At 35.4% G+C, this 20,008-nt stretch overlaps 3 protein-coding genes and 1 non-coding gene across 5 annotated transcripts; 2 read left to right on the top strand and 2 right to left on the bottom strand.

Moving 5' to 3' along the window:
- Positions 1 to 887: 887 nt before the first annotated feature.
- Positions 888 to 5,395, bottom strand: LOC102627943 (cation/H(+) antiporter 18-like). Of its 2 annotated transcripts, none has more exons than XM_006476392.4 (4): positions 5,246 to 5,395; positions 4,116 to 4,375; positions 2,484 to 3,485; positions 888 to 2,397 (listed from the first exon to the last, which is right to left on the bottom strand). In XM_006476392.4, the coding sequence occupies exons 2-4, from the start codon at positions 4,302 to 4,304 to the stop codon at positions 1,183 to 1,185; spliced, it is 2,406 nt and encodes an 801-aa protein (XP_006476455.2). In that variant the 5' UTR covers positions 4,305 to 4,375; positions 5,246 to 5,395; the 3' UTR covers positions 888 to 1,182. The 2 variants fall into 2 exon arrangements, with proteins under 2 accessions (XP_006476455.2, XP_006476454.2); XM_006476391.4 differs by lacking the exon at positions 5,246 to 5,395 and adding an exon at positions 4,480 to 4,810.
- Positions 5,396 to 7,967: 2,572 nt separating this feature from the next.
- LOC102627655 (uncharacterized protein At5g41620) lies at positions 7,968 to 12,303 on the top strand. Its single transcript, XM_006476389.4, has 3 exons — positions 7,968 to 8,785; positions 9,536 to 9,661; positions 10,494 to 12,303. The coding sequence occupies exons 1-3, from the start codon at positions 8,411 to 8,413 to the stop codon at positions 12,015 to 12,017; spliced, it is 2,025 nt and encodes a 674-aa protein (XP_006476452.2). The 5' UTR covers positions 7,968 to 8,410; the 3' UTR covers positions 12,018 to 12,303.
- A 110-nt stretch (positions 12,304 to 12,413) lies between these two features.
- Positions 12,414 to 13,612, top strand: LOC102627358 (uncharacterized). Its single transcript, XM_006476388.4, has 3 exons — positions 12,414 to 12,750; positions 12,966 to 13,098; positions 13,188 to 13,612. The coding sequence occupies exons 1-3, from the start codon at positions 12,587 to 12,589 to the stop codon at positions 13,242 to 13,244; spliced, it is 354 nt and encodes a 117-aa protein (XP_006476451.2). The 5' UTR covers positions 12,414 to 12,586; the 3' UTR covers positions 13,245 to 13,612.
- Positions 13,613 to 18,864: 5,252 nt separating this feature from the next.
- Positions 18,865 to 19,053, bottom strand: MIR159C (microRNA MIR159c). The gene has a single exon (NR_161488.1). It is a non-coding gene; the product is annotated as a microRNA MIR159c (primary transcript).
- Positions 19,054 to 20,008: the final 955 nt, after the last annotated feature.

Raw genomic sequence — 20,008 nt, 5'->3', positions numbered from 1 at the left:
TACTTTTTTCCTGTCATTTTATGGTTTTAGGTTATTTTGTATATATGTTTTAGGTGTATAATATACCCTTTTGAGACTTGTGACAAGATGTATCAAACCCATAACAATCCCCCATGGTCGAGTCATAAGTTCCGCTTCTTTTTTAGTCATTTTGTAACTTTAAGTTATTTCCTATTTTCCTATTACTTCTAGGACTTTTTTTCCTTTTTTTATTTATAGGATTTGAATGTTGTTTGTTTTATTTTCCTTCTTTAGATTAAGAGAATTTTATTATAAAATAATATTTCAGATTTACCTATTTTGATAAATTTGTGATATTTAGAATTAGTATAAAAAAGAGCCCAAAGCACTAGTTTTGTTTATTTAGACTTTTCTAATAAAATTTTCATCACTGAAAGTCTTAGTTTATCTTATCTATCGAATTTTTATGTTTCTGCATCATCAATTTCTATTTAAAGTTAAGAAAGATTAATTTACTGATAACCGGGGTAGAGAGAGAAATTTGTTTCAATGAGATTGAAGAAGAAAGAAATCATTGAGGGGGTTAACCTTGAAATTTTTTTAAAAACTAGAGTTTAATAATAAATATATATTTTTTAGATGGATTTAAAAAAAATAGTTGGTTTAAATAGTTTCATCCTTTTAAAAGAGTATTGACTTGATTTTAAATGATAGAATTAGGATTCAAAATAAGGCCCATTAATTCCCCTAAATCTCGTCTTCCTAGGTCATGGCAGGAGTAGGGTTGAGAACTTGAGATCAAATCCTCTTGTGTGATTCAAAGCTCGGCGCACAAAATTAGTTAAGCATTTGAATCATTATTCTATAAGATAAAGCAATTGAGGTCCAAAAAAAGAAAAAGAAAAAGAATGACAAGCTTGCCCGAATTTGCCCGAATACAAAGCTTCAATTAACAGGGTCACATAATGCAGGTGCTTTGCCACAACATTCTCTTCGTCAGAATCCCGAGCCTTGCGGAAAAAAAATTGCAAAAAAATACGGACAGACAAAGATATTTCAGAAGCTTTTACTGTGATAATTTTTACAACTTTGAACTTGCTACAAAGACCTATAACGCAAAGTACAATTAGTTTATGCACATCTTTTTGCTGAAATTTTCATCATCATCCTCAAACAATTCAAAGGGCTGTATATATCCACTTCCAAGTTGAAGCCAACATATCAACCAGATTCTGTATCATGCTCTGGCGACTCTATTACTGCAACCTTATCTGGAAGCAGTGGACTTGAAGGTGTTTGGCCGACATATTGCTGCACCACCAAAACTGATGCTGATGTTGAGAAATCAGGCGAAATCAGCAAGCTGCCTACAGGCCCCAATTCAGGGCAATCGCTCTTAACTTTAAGCATTGCTGCTGCCCGACTTACCGGCATTCGACCGACCAAAAACAAATGGCATTTATTGAACTCCCCGAGCACATCAACAGTTTCTGAAGTATTCTTTATCCATCTTTCTTCATATTTAAATGCCTCCAAATTTTTAAACTTTTGCTTGACTTCAGCAAGAAAGATTTCATCCGCTGATTCCCCTGTACTCTCTGCATCATTCGTATCAGCTTCAATCTCCCCTGAAATCTCAGAACTCGGCAGAAAGCGAACCACATTAAGACTAATACCAGGGTGTTCTGCCATGCGTGCACCATAAGCTAGGGCTTCTTGATCATCATTCCCACCAAAGAACAGGACAGTTATGACTGAAGAAACATTGCTTGCAGCTACGTGGGTGCTTCCACCAAGACCACGATCGACTAATATGCCCACTGAGCATGATGCATGCTCAAGAACCCTCTTATTTACCCAACGAAATTCGCTTCTAGTAGTCTCAAGTACCCCATCAAACCTCTGGTGCTTGTGAAATGGGAGAATTATCATTGCTGCTCTTTTCCTTTCAGCACTACTGCATATGTCCTCGTGCATGCCATGCATTGCTGAGATTGCTGTCATTGGCCGGATGAACACACGGCTTAGCTGCCTGAAAGCCTCAAAAGCCACAACGACTTGATCACAATCTGACCGCTTCCCCTTGTTCCAAAATGGAACTCCATTCTTTCTTGCCTTGTGGACCATTAGTATTGCAGATGACCTTTCGGAGAGCTCCATGAGGTGCATTGCATAGACACAGAGTCCTTCCTTTTTCTCAGTCCCGCGCGAAGCCTCTATGAGATTAATCATTGTGGGGACGTTACTTGCAGTATGGAAACAAGCAAAAATTCGAAGCTCCGAGTTTGGATCTTTTCTCTTAATTGTTCTATGCTTGTAAGCAACTTTACTTGTTTTTTGATTTGGCTTATATACTGCCATGACTAAGGGCGTCGTTATAAATGTTGTGAAGACAGCCATCAAAACCATGATAGCAAACGTTTGATCATTCAATACCTACAAGAAAAAATCAATCAGCTACATAAAATGAATTAAAATCGAATAATCAAGCCAAAAATTAAATAATAAATAAATGATTTTACCTTTCTGTCTTTTCCAATGTTGAGGACAATAAGCTCCACCAGCCCTTTAGTATTCATCAAGAACCCCAATGCTAGAGCCTCCTTGAAAGGAATTCTGCAAGCAAGAGACATAGCTACAGTACCAACGATCTTTCCAAAACATGCTGTCACTATAACTAAAACAAGGAACCCCCAAGATTGGAGCCCTTGAATAGTGGTTATATTGGTCTTCAGTCCGCTGGAAACAAAGTACAACGGAAGGAAAAGGCCGGATACAAGATCCTCAACTTTTTCTACGAGAGCACCGGCAAATGGCCCTTCCTTTGGTACTAGAACTCCAGTTATGAATGCACCAAAGAGAGCATGAATTCCAATGGAATCAGTGACAAAGCCGGATAACAAAACAATTGATAGAGTAACACACACATACAGCTCTTTCACAGGCTCACCATCAGGGCAACGCTTCTCCATCCATTTGAAGATAGGCGTGACAATGACTACACAACCTATGACAAAACCACACCCACACAATAAAACCCATAATGACACTAGGGGAGAACGCCCACTTCCTGAAAGGGCGACGGCAAGAGCCAGTAGAATCCACGCAGCGACATCATTAACAGCTGCAGCTGACATTGCCATTCGGCCGACATCGGTAGTTAAAAGCTTGAGTTCAGCTAAAATACGAGCCAAGACAGGAAAGGCAGTGATAGAAAAAGCCACCCCCATGAATATAAGGAATGGAGCTTGATCTACACCTTTAGAAACTGTGGCTCGAAGGGCAAATGATGTCCCAATTCCTAATGCAAAAGGGAGACTAATTCCTCCAAGGGCTATGCTAAGAGCTTTCTTACCAGCCCGGCGAATGGATTTTGGATCCATCTCCAAGCCTACCAGAAACAAAAAGAAGAGAAGGCCTAGGTTGGCTAAAGTATCCAACACCGTGAGACTTCTCGATGGGAAAACAGCTTTTAGAAAGTCTTTGTTCCTGCCCAAAGCTGATGGGCCAAGCAGTATTCCTCCCTGCAAAAGCAGTATCAACAACAACAATTGCATCAATGCTCTGTAGCACATGATTATGAATCTTCTCTGTCCCTAATTCATGTTAAAGAGGATTACGAATTAACTGTTAAATTTAGATTTCTCTTAGTTGTGCTGGTATCAAATGCCATTTTTTCTTAGTTCTGCTGGTATCACATGTCATCATGTTGATAACTCTAAAGGCCAGCCCGCCTTTGTAAGAACGATCAAGACAAAAGCCGCTTTCAAGCAATTTTCTGGGACATTCAGTTCTTTTAATTCTCTATTTCCCCTTTAATCATTGGAGTGTGGAAAGTGAACTTGAATTAAAAATATTCTCCACCAAGACCACTTTTATAGGCACTTATTTTCTCTTTGGACCTTTTATTTATTTATTTATTTTACGGTCCTGAAGAAATAATTACTCAGGAGCGGCCACCTCGTACATGTTCACACACTAATATATTTGCTGACATGAGATTCCGCCGAATATAAAAAATTCTCCTAATGAAACACCGTGGCTAGCTGAAGACATCATGTTATGCATGACGCAGAGATTGAAAATTTTAATCATTTATTAAAGGAGATCATAAAGTTGAAAAAAAAAAAAAAGTTGGGAGTAACGCAACTTACAACAATCTCAGCAATGACACGAGGCTGCCGAAGAGGTCTCAAAACAAAAGCGAGAAGACGAGTGAGCAAGACGACGAGGCAAATCTGTAGAATGGCGAGAGGAAGCGCATAATCAAGAGGGTTGTCGCCTTGAAAGACCCCGTTTGATGTAGCCTTCATGGGCGCGGGACATGCCGATTCCGCAGCCATGTTTTTGCAACGATTAATCACAATTCACTTACCGAAAGAAATCACTCCTCGTTCACGTCAGATGGCTCCTTCTACACAACCACGAATAAGAATTACTCATAAGCGTCATCTTATAATTATATACGTATATATACGTATTTTCAACTTAGACCCAGATAAACAAATTGAACTCTACCATCCTAAGAAAAGCCTCGTTACTTGTGGTTCCACGACTTGGAGCTTTAATGACATTAAAACTTTGATTAAACAAATAAGAGGAAAAGCGACGGAAGCATCTCATTTCTGAGTCAATTCCGACAGTCACAGGGCCAAAAGTACGCTGTTTGTGTTGACGCAAGCATTTCACTTTCACTCAATTTTCCCACCAACGAAACAAAACCGCGTCCGTTGAAAAGAAACAAAAGGGAAGAATAATGGTAATTGGCCAAATATGGATAAAGACAACTCACGAAAATGAAAAGAGGATTTTAAGGAATCCGACGGATCTCAAGTGGGAAGTGTGAAAGCTGATAGCCAACGTCAAGATTCAAAAACGACTTAAAAAAAAGAGCAAAATGTAAAGATTTCCGTCGTGGGGCCATGAACAGCAAAGAGCTGTAGGACAGGGGCAATTTTGTCTTTACGAACAAAGATTTACTACACCTGATGAATCACTAACTCCTACGTGGCATTCAAACCGCAGCAAAGAAATTGGAAACCGCTTGCGATGCGATCCGAATGACTTCACTGTCCCTGTTCATCCGATCATATTTACAACTACGACCCAGCTCTTAATTCACATCAGAAGAGTCAAAAACCACCCACTCGTCATTTTGAAAACAAAACAGAGAAGAGAAAAGAAAACTTGAACTTTCCAAGCAGCAAGTTTCCTTTTCTTTTTTCATTTTCCCGGCGACCAAACAGATCATTAAATATATGAGAAACTGAGAGAGATGAATCACCTGATCTTGCAGAGAGCAAATTGCTTAACGAGAAAGTTTTATCTTCAGTTCCATAAACGGAGAAACTAATTGAAGGGTTTTTTTTTTTAATATAAATCTGTAAAGAATTTTCTTTGAATGAATCTTGCTGAATGAACGATAATGAAGGAGTGGAGAAAATATATATAAGCATGTAGAGTACAAACATGGAAGGAAGCGAAATATCGGTTATGCCCATGTGCTGTGTCACCAGTTAACACTTTAATTACGCCAACTTGCAATAAAAATTAAGCCATTAATAACAACCACAATGCAGTGAAACTCTCCCCAACCAACGCATTTGGAAAGTTGGCTTTTTCGTAAATTTTTAAGAATTAGCGAATAATAATAAAAAAAAAATTTCTGAGTTGCATAACTATAGCGTATACATAAGAGGTTTGTGATGAATCGAGTGAATTGTGTGATAAAATTACTCGTTTTAGCATACACAGCTAATACCATTAATTTCATTACCATATTGATGATATGATTGAAAAAACTCTGATGGTTGATACTGAATATCGACTTTTATTCCTATAAAAGCTAGGTGAGTTTTAATGAGTTTAGAAGTTCCTTGTTTTGATTAATTTGTTTATCACAAAATGGATAGATGGATAATATTAGGATTAATTCAAAATTATCGTGTGTGTTTATCGCAAATTTTCCTTTTGATATGTACGCCATTATCCAGATTGAACATTATTTTCTAAAATCTCAACATCCGCTGCGTCCATTCTTCGTTAGCCCTAAAAAAATTTTAAAAAATTAAAGCCCACTACCCTCACACAACTCACAAATGCACTGTAACATAATTTTGACAACCTAAATTCAGCAGCAATAATTCAATACATTAACAAAATTTAAATTGGTTTTTATTACGGGCATCGTATCAATAATATTGTTATTTATTTTTTTATTATATTGGGAATTTATCTAATCTTAAATATTTATTAGATTAAATTATGTGGTTTAATTGAGAGCATTTATTAAGGCAAAAAGAAGCAAAGTGGCATGTATGTCAGATTACATAAAAGAATTCCAAATAAAGGTGATTATAAGATTAACAAGTATATCAAATATTTATGAAATATCCGACTCTTAAAAGAAGTTTCTTTGATACTCTTCTACTAGGATTTGGGTGAAATACTACACTTATGTATAAACAGAAGTATTTCACGCATTGAGGATTAACGAAAACCTATCATATTTCATATCATAAAGGCAACCAATGCAAAAGCATGAAAATTCATACCTTAGCTGCATATAATGTTTCATGTCTTTATGAATTTTAATCTTTGTATCTTCAATATATATAGTCTTTCATTTAAAATCTTTGATCTCTCTTCAAGAAGAAGGAGGTCATTTTTTATGTTAAGGGGATCTCAAGAGTAGCAAACACATTGAAGATAAGTGGTGCTCCCCCTAAGTAAGTTCGATTAGGTGGCGGCAAGGGTTGGAGGAAGTATAAAATTGTATAAGAATCAATAGGTTACAATCGTTCATTACTTAGCAAATTACTTAATAGTTGGGTATAATCTTGTGTATGTCGGATTGTAACCTAAACCACATAAAAATCCTTCCTATGCTTTTTGCAATTCACTATTTTTAATATTTTTGATTTTATTGATAACAGTGAATGTTGACCAAACATGGTTAGGAGTGGCAATTTAAGTCAGCGATTGTTTATTTAATTTGATTAAATTCAAAGCAAATTAAATGGATTTAGTTTGAAAAAATTGGTTCGTTTAATAAATAAGTGAATTCGATTAATTATATTATATTACCAATTAATTAGTGGATATTGTATCGTTTGAGATAATTTTTTAAAATAAAAAAATTTGAGATGTATGGACACCACCCTTTATAATTTAATTTACGCATCCATCAAAATACTAACAGAAGCAGGACTGGATTGAAGAATTTGAAAATGTTCATCATCGGTCAGGCCCGCCCACGTCCAAGCGGTTAATTTTCATTTTCATGAATCCAGTCCAATAAAATAGAAGTTTCTCGAAAAGAGCACAAAACACAAGATAGCACGTACCCCCCTCGTGCCACTGAAATATTATTATTATTATTATTATTATTATTAATTTATTATTATCGTTACACACACTTTTGGTTTTTACTGCGTTGGGAATCCAAGAAATGAGGTTTCACCAATTCTCCGTGCCTCAGAGGCTACGACTGCCAGCTTCCCCTGCTGCAGATAAAAAGCTCTACGCAGAGCACACATGACCTGACCGACATTTTAGCAGTACAAATCTGCATTAAGAAACTCTAACACGCTACGGAAAAGGATGCATGATGTGTCTGAAACCCGAAGTTGAAGCCATTTTTCGACAAAATTTGGTTTTTCTTGGATTCGGCTATTGTCAGGCTCGGGCCACGACCAAGTTCAGTATTCTTATTGTTGGGTACGTTGCCCCACAATATCATATTATCATATGATTATTTTTCGTTTTTTTTTTTTTTATCATTAATTCATTATACGTCGATACTAAGTAACGGGATACAACGTTCTTAAGAGTACTTTAGTCGAACCCTTATTTTGATAATTGATATTAGGTACGGCCAATTTATTAGAGAGAGGAAGAAAACATTGCAAGATTTTCTAAGCGACACTATATTAACGTCGTATTGAATCAAGCCCTTAAATAAACAAACAGATATACGGCAATTTTTAACGGAATTTTGGTTAGATTCGATGGGCAGAGAGTTACAAATTACGTCGCTAATTGTGAATTGGTGAAAACACAACACTCCAAATGTTATTAGGTCATTTTATTCTTCTGTCAGTCCGTAGGATCAATCAACTTTGGCGGGTGATGTAGGTATATGCAAAACAGGTGATCCAACCACTTCCCGAAAACCCTTTGTCACTTTTGGGATAGAGGTCATCATAACTCATCAGTAATCAGACAGACGCTCGACTCTCTAAACTAGAGAAACAACACAGACATAGTAAAAATTCCAGACACTGCTGCACAGCTCAAAAACGTCTCCACACACTTTACCACCAAAACAAAAAAAGAAAAGTGATGAGAGGGAAGAATAACCTATAAAGAAAATTAAAAAAAAAATAATAATTTTGAAGTCTAAATAGAGAGGGAGGGAGAGGAGAAAAAAAAAAAAAAAAAAGGAAAAATGAAAAGGGAAGAAAAAAGTGAAGCAGAAAAGGAGGAAAATTTGGGAGAAAAGTTGAGGAGGGGGGTCTTGGTTGGCAAAAGAGGGGGCCCTACTACTCCAGTAGTGTCTACTTGGAGACTCTGCCATCCTCCTGAGGCGCATGATAGCATCATTAAAGAAAACTCCCATCTTTCTGCTAGAAAATTAGCTGCCGCTCTCTGGGAGTTTCATCACTACTTTCCCATCTCTAAAATGCACCGGGGCGTTGTTGTCAATGGTGCTAGCGACTCTAAAATGCGCCGCCGCCATCACCGTTCCCAGCACCAGTACAAGGATAAAGGTCTTGACTTGTCTCATTTCTTGGCTGATCCTTCTCCAAGCTCCCCTGAACAGGTAATGTTTTGCTTCGATGAGTTGGTTGATTTGAGTTTTTGTTTCTATTTTTTTTTTTTATTTCATTTCATGCTCCCGCTGATTGCTGCGTTAATTGAATTCTGCTGATTATGTTGGGTTTAGATTAGGCGTGGATTAGTGTTTGTGGGTCCCTTTTACTTCTGTTTTGCTTATTGATTCTGATTTGTGTGATTACTTGTGGTGATCATGAATATTTGCTTTCGTCTTTCTGCTGTTTAGAAATGCCATATCTAGCAGGCTGATTCCAAGTTAATTCTTTTGTAAATAGAGAACTTTAACAATAAGAAGGCTTGCCACTCATTTGCAAGGTTCTAGATTATACTTAAACATGAAGAAATTTTATTTGATATTAATCCATTTTTTTGTTTGCTTAAAATTGTTAGATTTTCTGTCAAAAAAAAAAAAAAGAATTGTTAGATTTTCTTGTGGTTCCTGTAGTTACTGAGGTTTTAGGACAAATTCTTTTGGCTATTCTATGTTGTGCATCATGCTCCTTGAGATAATTCGCTGAATAAAGATCTCACTCTTGATAAATTGGTGGGTTCTTTCCGCTATTGGGGTTTGTAGAAGTGTTCTTGATGCTAATGCTATGTATTGAATGCTGAGATTTCCATGCCAATTGCTACTGCTTTAACCCAATGCAGGTTATAGACTCTGCATGTGATGTCTCGGACCATCCTCTGAAGAATGGAATTATGCCATTAATCTTTCTGTTGTTTCTTATACCAGCCGGAGAGTGCAAGCAGTCTAAGGAGGCATATTGCTCAATCGCTGATTCAACATCACCGAGCAATCGAAAGAAACAATCATGCCCTGCAGCCTCTATCTCCCGCAAGTTACGGTAGTTCCATGGAGGTAAGCCATTTTCATTTGTTTCACTATTTTTCCATTAATTTTCTGGTCACTTGAACAATTTCATATTTTCATGCGCCCTTTTGCTTTAGCCAACACCTTCGAATTCAATTTTTGAGAGGTATGAGGAATAGTGACAGCGATGAGGTTAGACCAAACTTTTGGTGCATGGGACTAGGAATGGCTTATACTGCCTACTGCTTGCTTGTGCCCCTAGTTTTTGCGTTGTCTCATTATATAGGCAGAGAAGTGAAGTGAGAACCAACTAAAAATAATGACCTTGGTGATTGAATTACTCAAGTAAGGACCAAGTTAAAACAATGACCTTGTTGATTGAATTACTCACACATAAATTCAAACTTATAAAAATATTTTGCACAAATCCATTGTCATCTTGAGGTTTTAACCCATAATCCCATATAAGCTTATGCTGTAGTGGTAATGATAGTTGTTTTTCACTTTTTGCCAGTCACCTTCCCCTGCCGTCTAACTTTTATCGCTCCTTCCTTTCTTTTACTTTTATGATGAAACCCCACAAATTCCATTAAAAAAAAAAAAAAACAATGGAACCGTTGGACTTGCAAGAAAAATCACAAATGGTATCTAATAGTGAATTATTGGTGAGAATTTACTGTCTGTGGAAGCAGCTTCACTTGACAATGACTTTCAGGCAGTTTGTATATCATATACACAAATTCCATTATTCTGACCAATTTAACATGTGCTCAATTGAAGTCTCAACATACTATAATTAGATACTTGTAAACTATATTGATAGTAAATCCTTCAGGATTATTGAACCTTCTGTGTAGTTTCACATGCTCTTTCACTGCAGATGGCACCTTATAACCCTGCAGCTGCAGTTACTCCTACCAGTTCTTTAGACTTTAAGGGAAGAGTTGGTGAGTCACGATATAATCTTAAGACGTCTACAGAACTCTTAAAAGTATTAAATCGAATCTGGAGCTTGGAGGAACAGCATGCTTCCAATGTATCATTAATTAAAGCCTTAAAGACAGAGCTAGATCATGCCCGCGTCAAGATCAAAGAGTTGCTTCGAGATCAACAGGCAGATCGGCATGAAATGGATGATTTGATGAAGCAAATTGCGGAAGATAAACTAATTAGGAAGAGTAAAGAACAAGATCGGATCCATGCGGCTGTACAGTCTGTGAGGGATGAGCTAGAGGATGAGAGAAAATTAAGAAAAAGATCAGAGAGTCTACACAGAAAGTTGGCTCGGGAGTTGTCTGAGGTTAAGTCTACTCTTTCTAATGCTTGGAGAGAGCTGGAAGGAGAGAGAAGATCGAGGAAGCTGTTGGAAGAACTTTGTGATGAATTTGCTATTGGCATAAAAGACTATGATCAGGAGCTGCATGCTCTGAAACAGAAATCTGACAAGAATTGGACCGGGAAGGGTGAGCAGGATCATTTGATTCTCCATATATCAGAATCATGGCTTGATGAACGAATGCAGATGAAGCTAGAAGAAGCTCAGTATGGTCTTTCTGAGAAGAATTCAATAGTGGACAAGTTGGGCTTTGAAATTGAGGCATACCTTCAGGCCAAACGAATGTCCGCTTCTAAGAGAACTGATAATACGATCCCAAGGGATAGGCGAAATTCACTTGAATCTGTCCCACTAAATGAGGCTGTGAGTGCGCCTCAAGCTGTTGGTGATGAAGAGGATTCTGCAGGCAGTGATTCAAATTGTTTTGAACTAGACAAACCAAGAAATGCGGACTTGAAATTACAAAGAGATGAAGCTGTGAATGATAGTGTTGATGAAGCAATGAAACATAGTCAGACAAAGAAAAATAATGTGTCCCGTGAAAGAACAAGGGACCGAACTCCAACTGGTTTGCAAGTTAAGTTTGAAGAACAGATGGCTTGGGCTATGTCATGTAATGGTAATAAAGAGCCTCTGATGGTGAATGCAGAACCAGGGAAAGATGTTGAAAGGGAACCGCCTGAAATAACTCCTCACAAACCTGAAAACCGTGGAGAGACTGAGCATAGCATCTCTGGACAAAATAAGGAACACGATGAGGTCCACGGATCAAACTCAAACTATATGATTGATAATTTAATGAGAAATCATATATTGTTATCAGAAGCGGGGACTATACGTCCTGAGAATGACAGTGGTGGGGCCTCTTGCAGTTATCCCACACGAAAGAATCAGGCCAGTCCAGTGCGCCAGTGGATGTCGAAACTCACACCTCCAGATATCGACATTTCTGAATCCTCTACAAAAGCGCCTCCTGTCTCGAAGGAGAATACTTTAAAAGCAAAGCTTCTGGAAGCAAGGTCAAAAGGGCAACGCTCGCGATTTAAAGTTTTCAGAGGTTCCTCTTGAGCTATGAAAAAACCAGCCGACTGGTTGGGATGATTGCCATCAAGCTTATCGGATCAGCTCCTTGTACTTACGGCACTTGGGAATGTGTTATGTGAATATTGGCCGGAGTTCTTTATACATTTGAATGTTGCAGTGCTTTTAACTGCAGCTCTATTTTTGTCTTTCTGTAATTTGTATTTTAAGTCTGTAAATTAGTGTAATAATTTTTTAATAGAATACATAATGGATGAATTGTGAGATGTACTCTTCAGTTTTGATTAATTAATGAGCCTTTGGTCATTGTTTCCGATTTTGTGATCTGCTGAGAAGAAAATTCGACCGAATATGCAGAGGCTTGTTCATAGGCCATGGGCTCCTCGTGAGGTTTAATGCTAGAGAGTATGTGCGTTGTAGCCAGCTTTCAGGAAATGGGCCGTTGGCCTGTTAACAACTAGTGGGTTTCGTTTAATTAGGTTAGGATAAGGGTTCTTCATTCGCTTTCGGGATCGTTGGTGAAGTCAAGTGCGAGGCCATCGAAGGTTCATAAGCGAGATGAAGTGAGAGAGAGAGAGAGAGAGAGAGAGAGGGTGATGGCAGCGGCGTCGTTTAGATGGATACTGCAGCTGCACAAGGACGTACCAAAAGCTGCGCGCTTCTACTCGGAGGGTCTGGATTTCACTCTCAATGTGTGCACTCTTCGCTGGGCCGAACTTCAATCCGGTCCACTGAAGCTCGCCCTCATGCAATCCCCCAGGTTTCTTTACTGCCTTTCTTACGTTCGATAATATGCCTAAAAGAACCATTTTACACGCACTGCACTTGATGCATCTACAAGTAAAGTAATTCAAAAAATTCTACCGCAAATTCAATGTATATACCAGTTATTTGACATTTAACTAGCTACCACTTCGGTTTTCCCAATATGGCCTATTAGATTTCTTATTGGAGATGGCGGGTTTCTCTTTACAGTGACCATGTCGTGCAGAATGGAAACTCATCCCTGTTATCGTTCACGGTGACTGACATTAACAGCGCAGTGACAAAATTAATGGCGTTGGGGGCTGAATTAGATGGCTCCATCAAATATGAGATCCACGGAAAGGTATTGCTGCTGTAAAAGTAAAAGACATTTTCGCTCAAAGCTACTTTTTCTCATGTTTGATATTGATCAAATAATTTGACTGTGATCAGGTGGCGGCTATGCGATGTATTGACGGTCACATGTTAGGCCTCTATGAACCGGCTTAATTGCCTACGAAAGTAGTCTGCTAGGAGCATTTTTGTTATACCATCCGGAAATTTTCTGAAGACGTGAGAGACGTTTCTTTTGGATTGTGGATTCCGTTAAATTATTTTCAGTGTTTCCTCTTCCAGTTTGATTAGATCGCAGCACACAATGTGCAAAGCGTGGGACTTGACTTGGAGATGAGACTGCTGCAATAGAATGTTGGAGAGTAGAAGCTGTTCTCATTATCCTCCAAATTACTTTGATCTTTTCAGTAGCAGAGTTGCTTGGTCTTTTCACATTACAGAGTTCTCGTCTTCGACTCAAGAGTTTACTTCATTGTTTATACAATTGACAAATTTGATTGATCAAAAATTTCTGTCTTCAATAATTTGATGATTTTCAGATGTTTGCAAGGGCTACTACAGTACTAGTCACTAATAATACGCTGTTATTCTCAGTAAGCCAGTTGAGTTTCATTGCAGCAAATTGCTTAGCCTGCATGCTGGCATCCAAAAGTAGTGTAGAATTAATTATTGGCTTATTGAGTGAGCAGTGAGCAGTGCAATCTGATGCTCCTGCCTAATCCAGCTTCCTAGTTTAAATTTCTTTAATTATTCTCCGAAAGTGCTTCAATGACTTGGAAGTGATTCTGGCTTTAGAGCAAACTGGGAAGTGCTTGTCTGAAGAATTTAGTAGACTGGTATGGGGCTGATTATTGGGAGAAAATTTATTTTACGGAACCCACTTTGGAATGTTTTATTTTTATTAAGGAGAGAAGACGAAAAATAGGTAAAAAAAAAAATTGTTAGTTTCAAAACATACATAAAAGATCATCTTTGATGTAAGAGTTAAAATTGACTCCGTAAAAGTCAATCTCAAAAAGTAGACGCTAAAAAGATGTGATCAAGAGTATTAACTATTAAGATTCATTCTTATTTAGCAGATATGAAAGAGTAAAGCTAAATTGTTTTTTGTAACTATTTAACACGACTGGGTAAAAAGGTCAGAAGATCCATTCTTGCCTTTAATCAGAAAAGTCTGATTATGTGTCAGGATATTAGCGTTTCTTTCATTGTTAAATAAATAAGTCTAAACGTTTTGAAAGGGGGAAAAAAAAAAAAGTCTAAACGTTTTGGTCGTGTAGCTTTGCTCATAAAATAGAAACAAAAAAAAAAAAAAAAAATTAAAAAAATCAACACTTTAATCATTTGATTTTTTGTTTTTAAATATGAATTAATCAATTGACGATCGATGCAATGAAATCCACTTATAATGAAGATATTAGTAAATAAATCTATTATTAATGACAACAAAAATTTCTTATGGTTCAGGTTTTACACGGGCTTGGCAACCTTTAGATGATCGAATAGCTTATGTTATTGCTAGGCGTCTTCTCTACCTTCGGACCGTGGACATAACTTTGCCCAATCCGATGTAATTAGTTCATAAAGTTTCGAACTTGAGTGGTTTTAGTTTGGTTCGATTTTTTTAAAAAGGACGAACGAAAATCGAAAAAAAAAAGAAGAAGAAACAAAATCGTTTTGTTTTGGTGTTTTTAATTCATAGGTCGATATCAACTCAAATCTCTGTTAACCAATAATATGCAGTTGAAAAACGAATCAAACTAAAAAAGTCCACTTACTTACAGCTTAAGCTACACACAAAATAATTATAGTAATAATAATTATTAATTAAAAATTAAGAATTAAATAAAGAAAATTGTCACTTTTCTCCTCAATAAAATTAATATATACTACTTATTCCATACTATTTTTAGAATAGTCAATATCTCACTAATACAAAAATTGAAACAAAAATAAATAAATGAGTCATTTGGTCCATATTTTTTTCTTGAGAATCTAAAATATATATTTATTAGAAGAAAAAGTATTTAAAAATAAGAAAAAGTATCAACCTAATATTTTATTATTAATTTTTTTTATTTTTTAGCATTTAAATTTTTTTCAGAGTCCAGCTATGTTGCCCACGGTGTTTGGTACCCTATTTCTTTAGATTTAACCCAAGTTGTATAATGGCTTAGATGTATTTGTAGGGTTATTAACATTAAATGCCCCTGTTATTTATGCAAAACTAGAAAAATCAAAAGTTTTAAAATTTTGACATGTAAGTCCATAATATTTTAAAAAATTTTAAACTATTGAACTAGATTTCCAATTAAATGAATTATTTTTACATTTATTAATATTTATTTAAATTAATAATTCTCTTATTAATTAATAAATTAATTAATTTAATATATAGCTAAACATTGTATTTTTTTACTAACCATAATTGACGATAAATATATATATATATGATTTTTTTAATTTCACAAAATGTCAACCAATTTCCTCTCACGCACGTGAGCAGGGTTTAGACATTATACATTTTTTTTTCTCTAACAAAAAAGATTTTACTATCTCAAATAGATGAAATGTACAAAATATGAAAATGAATTTAATTTCATATTATATATAATTAATGTTTTATTATTTTCTTGTAACATAATATTTATTTAACATACTATCAATTATTTGATTATGTGGAAAAATATATTAATTTACTAATAATAATAAAGTGTTAGTTTATCAATTCGTAAAATTATTTTTGTTCATTTGAATAAGGATTTTGTATTTTTGGTTGAATTTTTGTTTTAAATAAAAAGAATAAATTTAATTACACACTTAAATAAATTGACTTTTGTTATTCTACCCCAACATTATAAATAGTCATTAATGGCCATGACAAATTTTTTATTTTTTATTTTTTAGTTTGGTAGTGAAATGGATTTCTTTTTTCTTTTCCTTCAATTCTAACAAATTATGCATTCTCTTCTCTACATATATTGCAATAATAAAAAAACTTATATTGCCTAAATTGACAAGTCTGCGATGTCAGAGTATTGTATTCATGTCGGCATCTTTGAAAGGTGCTTCTAAAATAAATTGTGGCTTCCAGAAGCATCACTGCAAATGAAAATTTTTAGGTGTAGGACTAATGTGTGAAAATATAAAAGTTTTTAGGCTTTTTGTTCTTTTAACAAATAAATGGACTCCACTATAATTAACCTTGAAAAAGACAGAAAAGAGGGTACGAAACTATGTGGCAACATAGTTTTGGCTTTTTTTTCAATCTCCATTCATATGATTCTTTAATTTACTAATAAATATCAATAAAGTGGATTTAAAAATAAGGATAATACTATAAATTATAGTATCAAGGAGCGTATTGGTTATTATTAAAAGGTCTTAAAAAATTGAAAAATTAAGATGATACGGTTTGTTGTTTTATGAATGAAAAAGTAAACAACAAATCTTCTGATTGTCACATCATGCTAGTATGCCAAGCAAAGAAATTAATTTTTCATTTGCATTTTTTTTTCCTTTTTTTTCCTTTTCTAAAGAGGAACAACCCTCAGTTAACGGGATATTACATGTCTTCAGGTTTAGATGAGAATGGACACGACGCGTATGATTAAGAAATTAATTCAGTTTAAGTCACATTAAATCTTTTCCAAATGGGTTGGAACATTAAGGCCCCAGAGATAAAGCATGATCCTCATATATAATTTACAGCGCTTGTTACTTGAATCTTTGATCATTAATCTAATTGAGTACCAAGTGTTTGAACAGAGAAGTCTGAACAGGAAGAAAGGGTAGCACGTGGAAAATCCTCATTCCATGATCAATCTACACTTATATAACAAAAAGGACAAAAAGCAATGGCACTCATGTTCTTTAAAGATGGTGCAACGATGAATCATGACACGAGAAACTGAAAGAACCGCTGGATTTTGAAAAAAGTGGACAGAGACTTGGTCGTATCCATATTCAGCATAGTGTTTGCGAGCTTGCTTGCAGAGATAATCAAAAAGAGCTGATAGAAAACAAAATACGTGTGGTAGGATAATTAAAATTGTTTTTCTGTCTTCAGAGATTCGTTTTTGGAAAGCAAAAACCAAAACACCAGCAATGCCTCATCACCGATCAGAATGGGGAAGCACTAAGGGATTAATTAACTTTGGGATTAAGCACTAAGCTTAAAAACTATATGTCAGGCTAGGGTTTCATGGAGAGTCAACGGGAATAATATTTTCATTAAAAAAATTAATGTGATCATATCACATATTCTTCATTCAATTTTAGCAAGAGTGAAATTAAGTAGCTTGTCACGCCCATCCATCAGCATTGACCCTATTACATTAAAAGAAACTAAAATTCAAAGAAACTTTCTTTCGATCACCAACATGAATTCTCTTAAAAAATTGTCAGTGGAAGATAATTGTTTTATTTAAGGGTCCGATGATATTAGATTCACTTTAAGACAATCAAAATTATAATATATTTTTTTTATTATTTATTACTATGCGTATGTGTCTGTAATTTACACTCTAATTAATACTCAACTTTAAAACTATTTAGAGTAAGCATCGTCCTTTATTTAATTCTAAATGTAGTTATTTGTAAATTCACTTGGTAGGTAAACATTCAAATATAAAATGTGATGTGACATATCGAAGTGTACAGAAAGACACCGGTACTAATTGTGGGATAATCTTATTAATAACAAGCGAAGTCAACAGAAGAGATTTAGCACGAATCTGCCCGCTTTGCAACTCAAAAACTCGTGTAAACCGTGTGTTACGTACAATATATGGATTCTGGCTGAAGGCTCTGTACATGCAATCAGACTCGTCAAACAAACGCAAGAATTAGACAGGCGCAGTAATGAACAGATACAACTTTAATATTGTATCTATTTCTAGACTTGGCAGTGGATGATCATTTTCATATTTTCATTCACACATGCAAACGCACCAGAGCAAAACACAGCAGCCTAATTGTTGCCAACTGCCAAGCAAGTAATAAATAATACAGTCAGTACTCGATCTTCAAATTTAAAAGGAAAAAGATAGATGGGAAGAGAAAGACATATATATGAAGCACCGATGGGGCGAGGATATATCGGTAATTGTAACCCCGAGACTGATGAAGAGACATGTCTGTCTAGGCCTAGGAACTTGTTGCAAGCAAGAGAGCTAGACCCAAGGAGGTTGTTGTCGTAGAGCGTAAATTAAACTCCCTGCGGAGGCCTAGCTTTTTTAACAATAACGGCAGCAGCAGCAGCAGCAGCTTGACAAACATAACAAAAACCCTAAAGGCGAAAGCCCTGGCTTAATTTTCAAAGATTGAGGCTGCCCACAAATAATCACTCAAGAAAGCGAAACAATGGTTAGCAATCAATTCCATCCATAAAAATCAAACCAAAAATCGAACATAAAATAATGATTAATTATCCAGAATATCTTGACCGCTCAACAATTTAATTAATAGAAAAGACCATAAAATAATACATATACATACAATTTATTCAAATAAACAAATTTAAAAAATCAATAGCACTTTGAGAACATGCATAATCTTTCACATAATACCACAGGAAGGGTTGAGCTATGATCTCGAAATATATTAAGAATGAAACAAATTCAGTGGATAAGTAAAAGCTGTATTTTACTAATTCAGTATGACAATTGCATAATTATTCAGTAGCTAGCATATATATTTATAGAGTGCCTAGGTAATTTAAAAATAAAGAATATTAAACAGATAAAGATATAATTAAACTATAATATGGATAAGATTAGCGAGCAATGGGAGCTCCCTTCAGTCCAAGCACAGGAAGCTTAAGATTCAATTTGTCTCCCGCATCATTCACTCATTTACTGGGTATCCATTTCGACCCTTTACTCAGTATTTGGATGAATGAGTCAGCAGCTAATTAAATCCTATTGCCACCCATAAGTGGACCGAAGAAAGCTCCCAGCTTAATCAAAATCAACAAACTTTGAAAAAAATTGAAAAAAAGACATACAATACAATGAGAAAAACTTCTTGAACCTTATCCACGTATATCCTTGCCTAATGATATGCAGATCTGTGCTAATTTCACAAGTACAGATCACGAAAATGGGCCTTGCTGAAAAAAACCCTAAAGGAAAGAGAAGAAGAGATCTCTCACAAAGGGGTATAAAACTAATGTCAATGGCGAAGATGGAGAAGAAAGAGCTTTTTATTGGCTGGTACTATCACTGGCGAGGTTACTAAGCATCTCGTGGATCTAAGTGCAAAGGAATGGCTTTATATAGCTGAAAGAAAGGCAAAGATTAGACAACAAACAATTATTTAAATATTTATTGTGATCATAATTAAATAAATAAAAGAGTTATTCATATTCTTTCTTTTCCCTTTGCTAGCTTTTATTTGTAAGAAGCCTCCCATCAATCCCTTCCATTGTGGAGAGTCCATCAATTCCTTTGCATATGCCCCTATATAAATATATATAAATTAATTCTATAATGTAGTAACTAATAAGCATGAACTGTACTTGCATCCATGCCCCGGTGAGTATAATTTCTAGACTTGAAAGACATAATTAATATTGGTTATAAGTTATCTGATATTTCTATAAATACGTACGTGTATGTTTTCACATGTTTATTAAAGTTAGAAAGGAATTTTTAAAAAGGTAGTAAAAATCTAGTAAAACCTTGGAGAGATTAGGAAAAATACCTATATATATCCACTTAGGCCATGCTTAGATTCTAGGATTAAATATGAGATTAAACTAATTTTGAGCTTAAATATCTATCTCATATTTGGTAAGTTTAGTTGGATTGGACTAGACAGGGGGGGACTGAATTTGAATTTAATCCTAAAATCATTGGATTAGTTATTTTAATTTATACATGAGTTTAGTTGCAATAAAATTAAAAAAAAAAGTGGTC

This window comes from Citrus sinensis, chromosome 3, assembly GCF_022201045.2.
Source record: "Citrus sinensis cultivar Valencia sweet orange chromosome 3, DVS_A1.0, whole genome shotgun sequence".
NCBI classification, from domain to species: Eukaryota; Viridiplantae; Streptophyta; class Magnoliopsida; order Sapindales; family Rutaceae; genus Citrus; species Citrus sinensis.
Note: the sequence above shows the minus strand (reverse complement) of the source record. Positions and strands in the feature narration are given on the sequence as shown.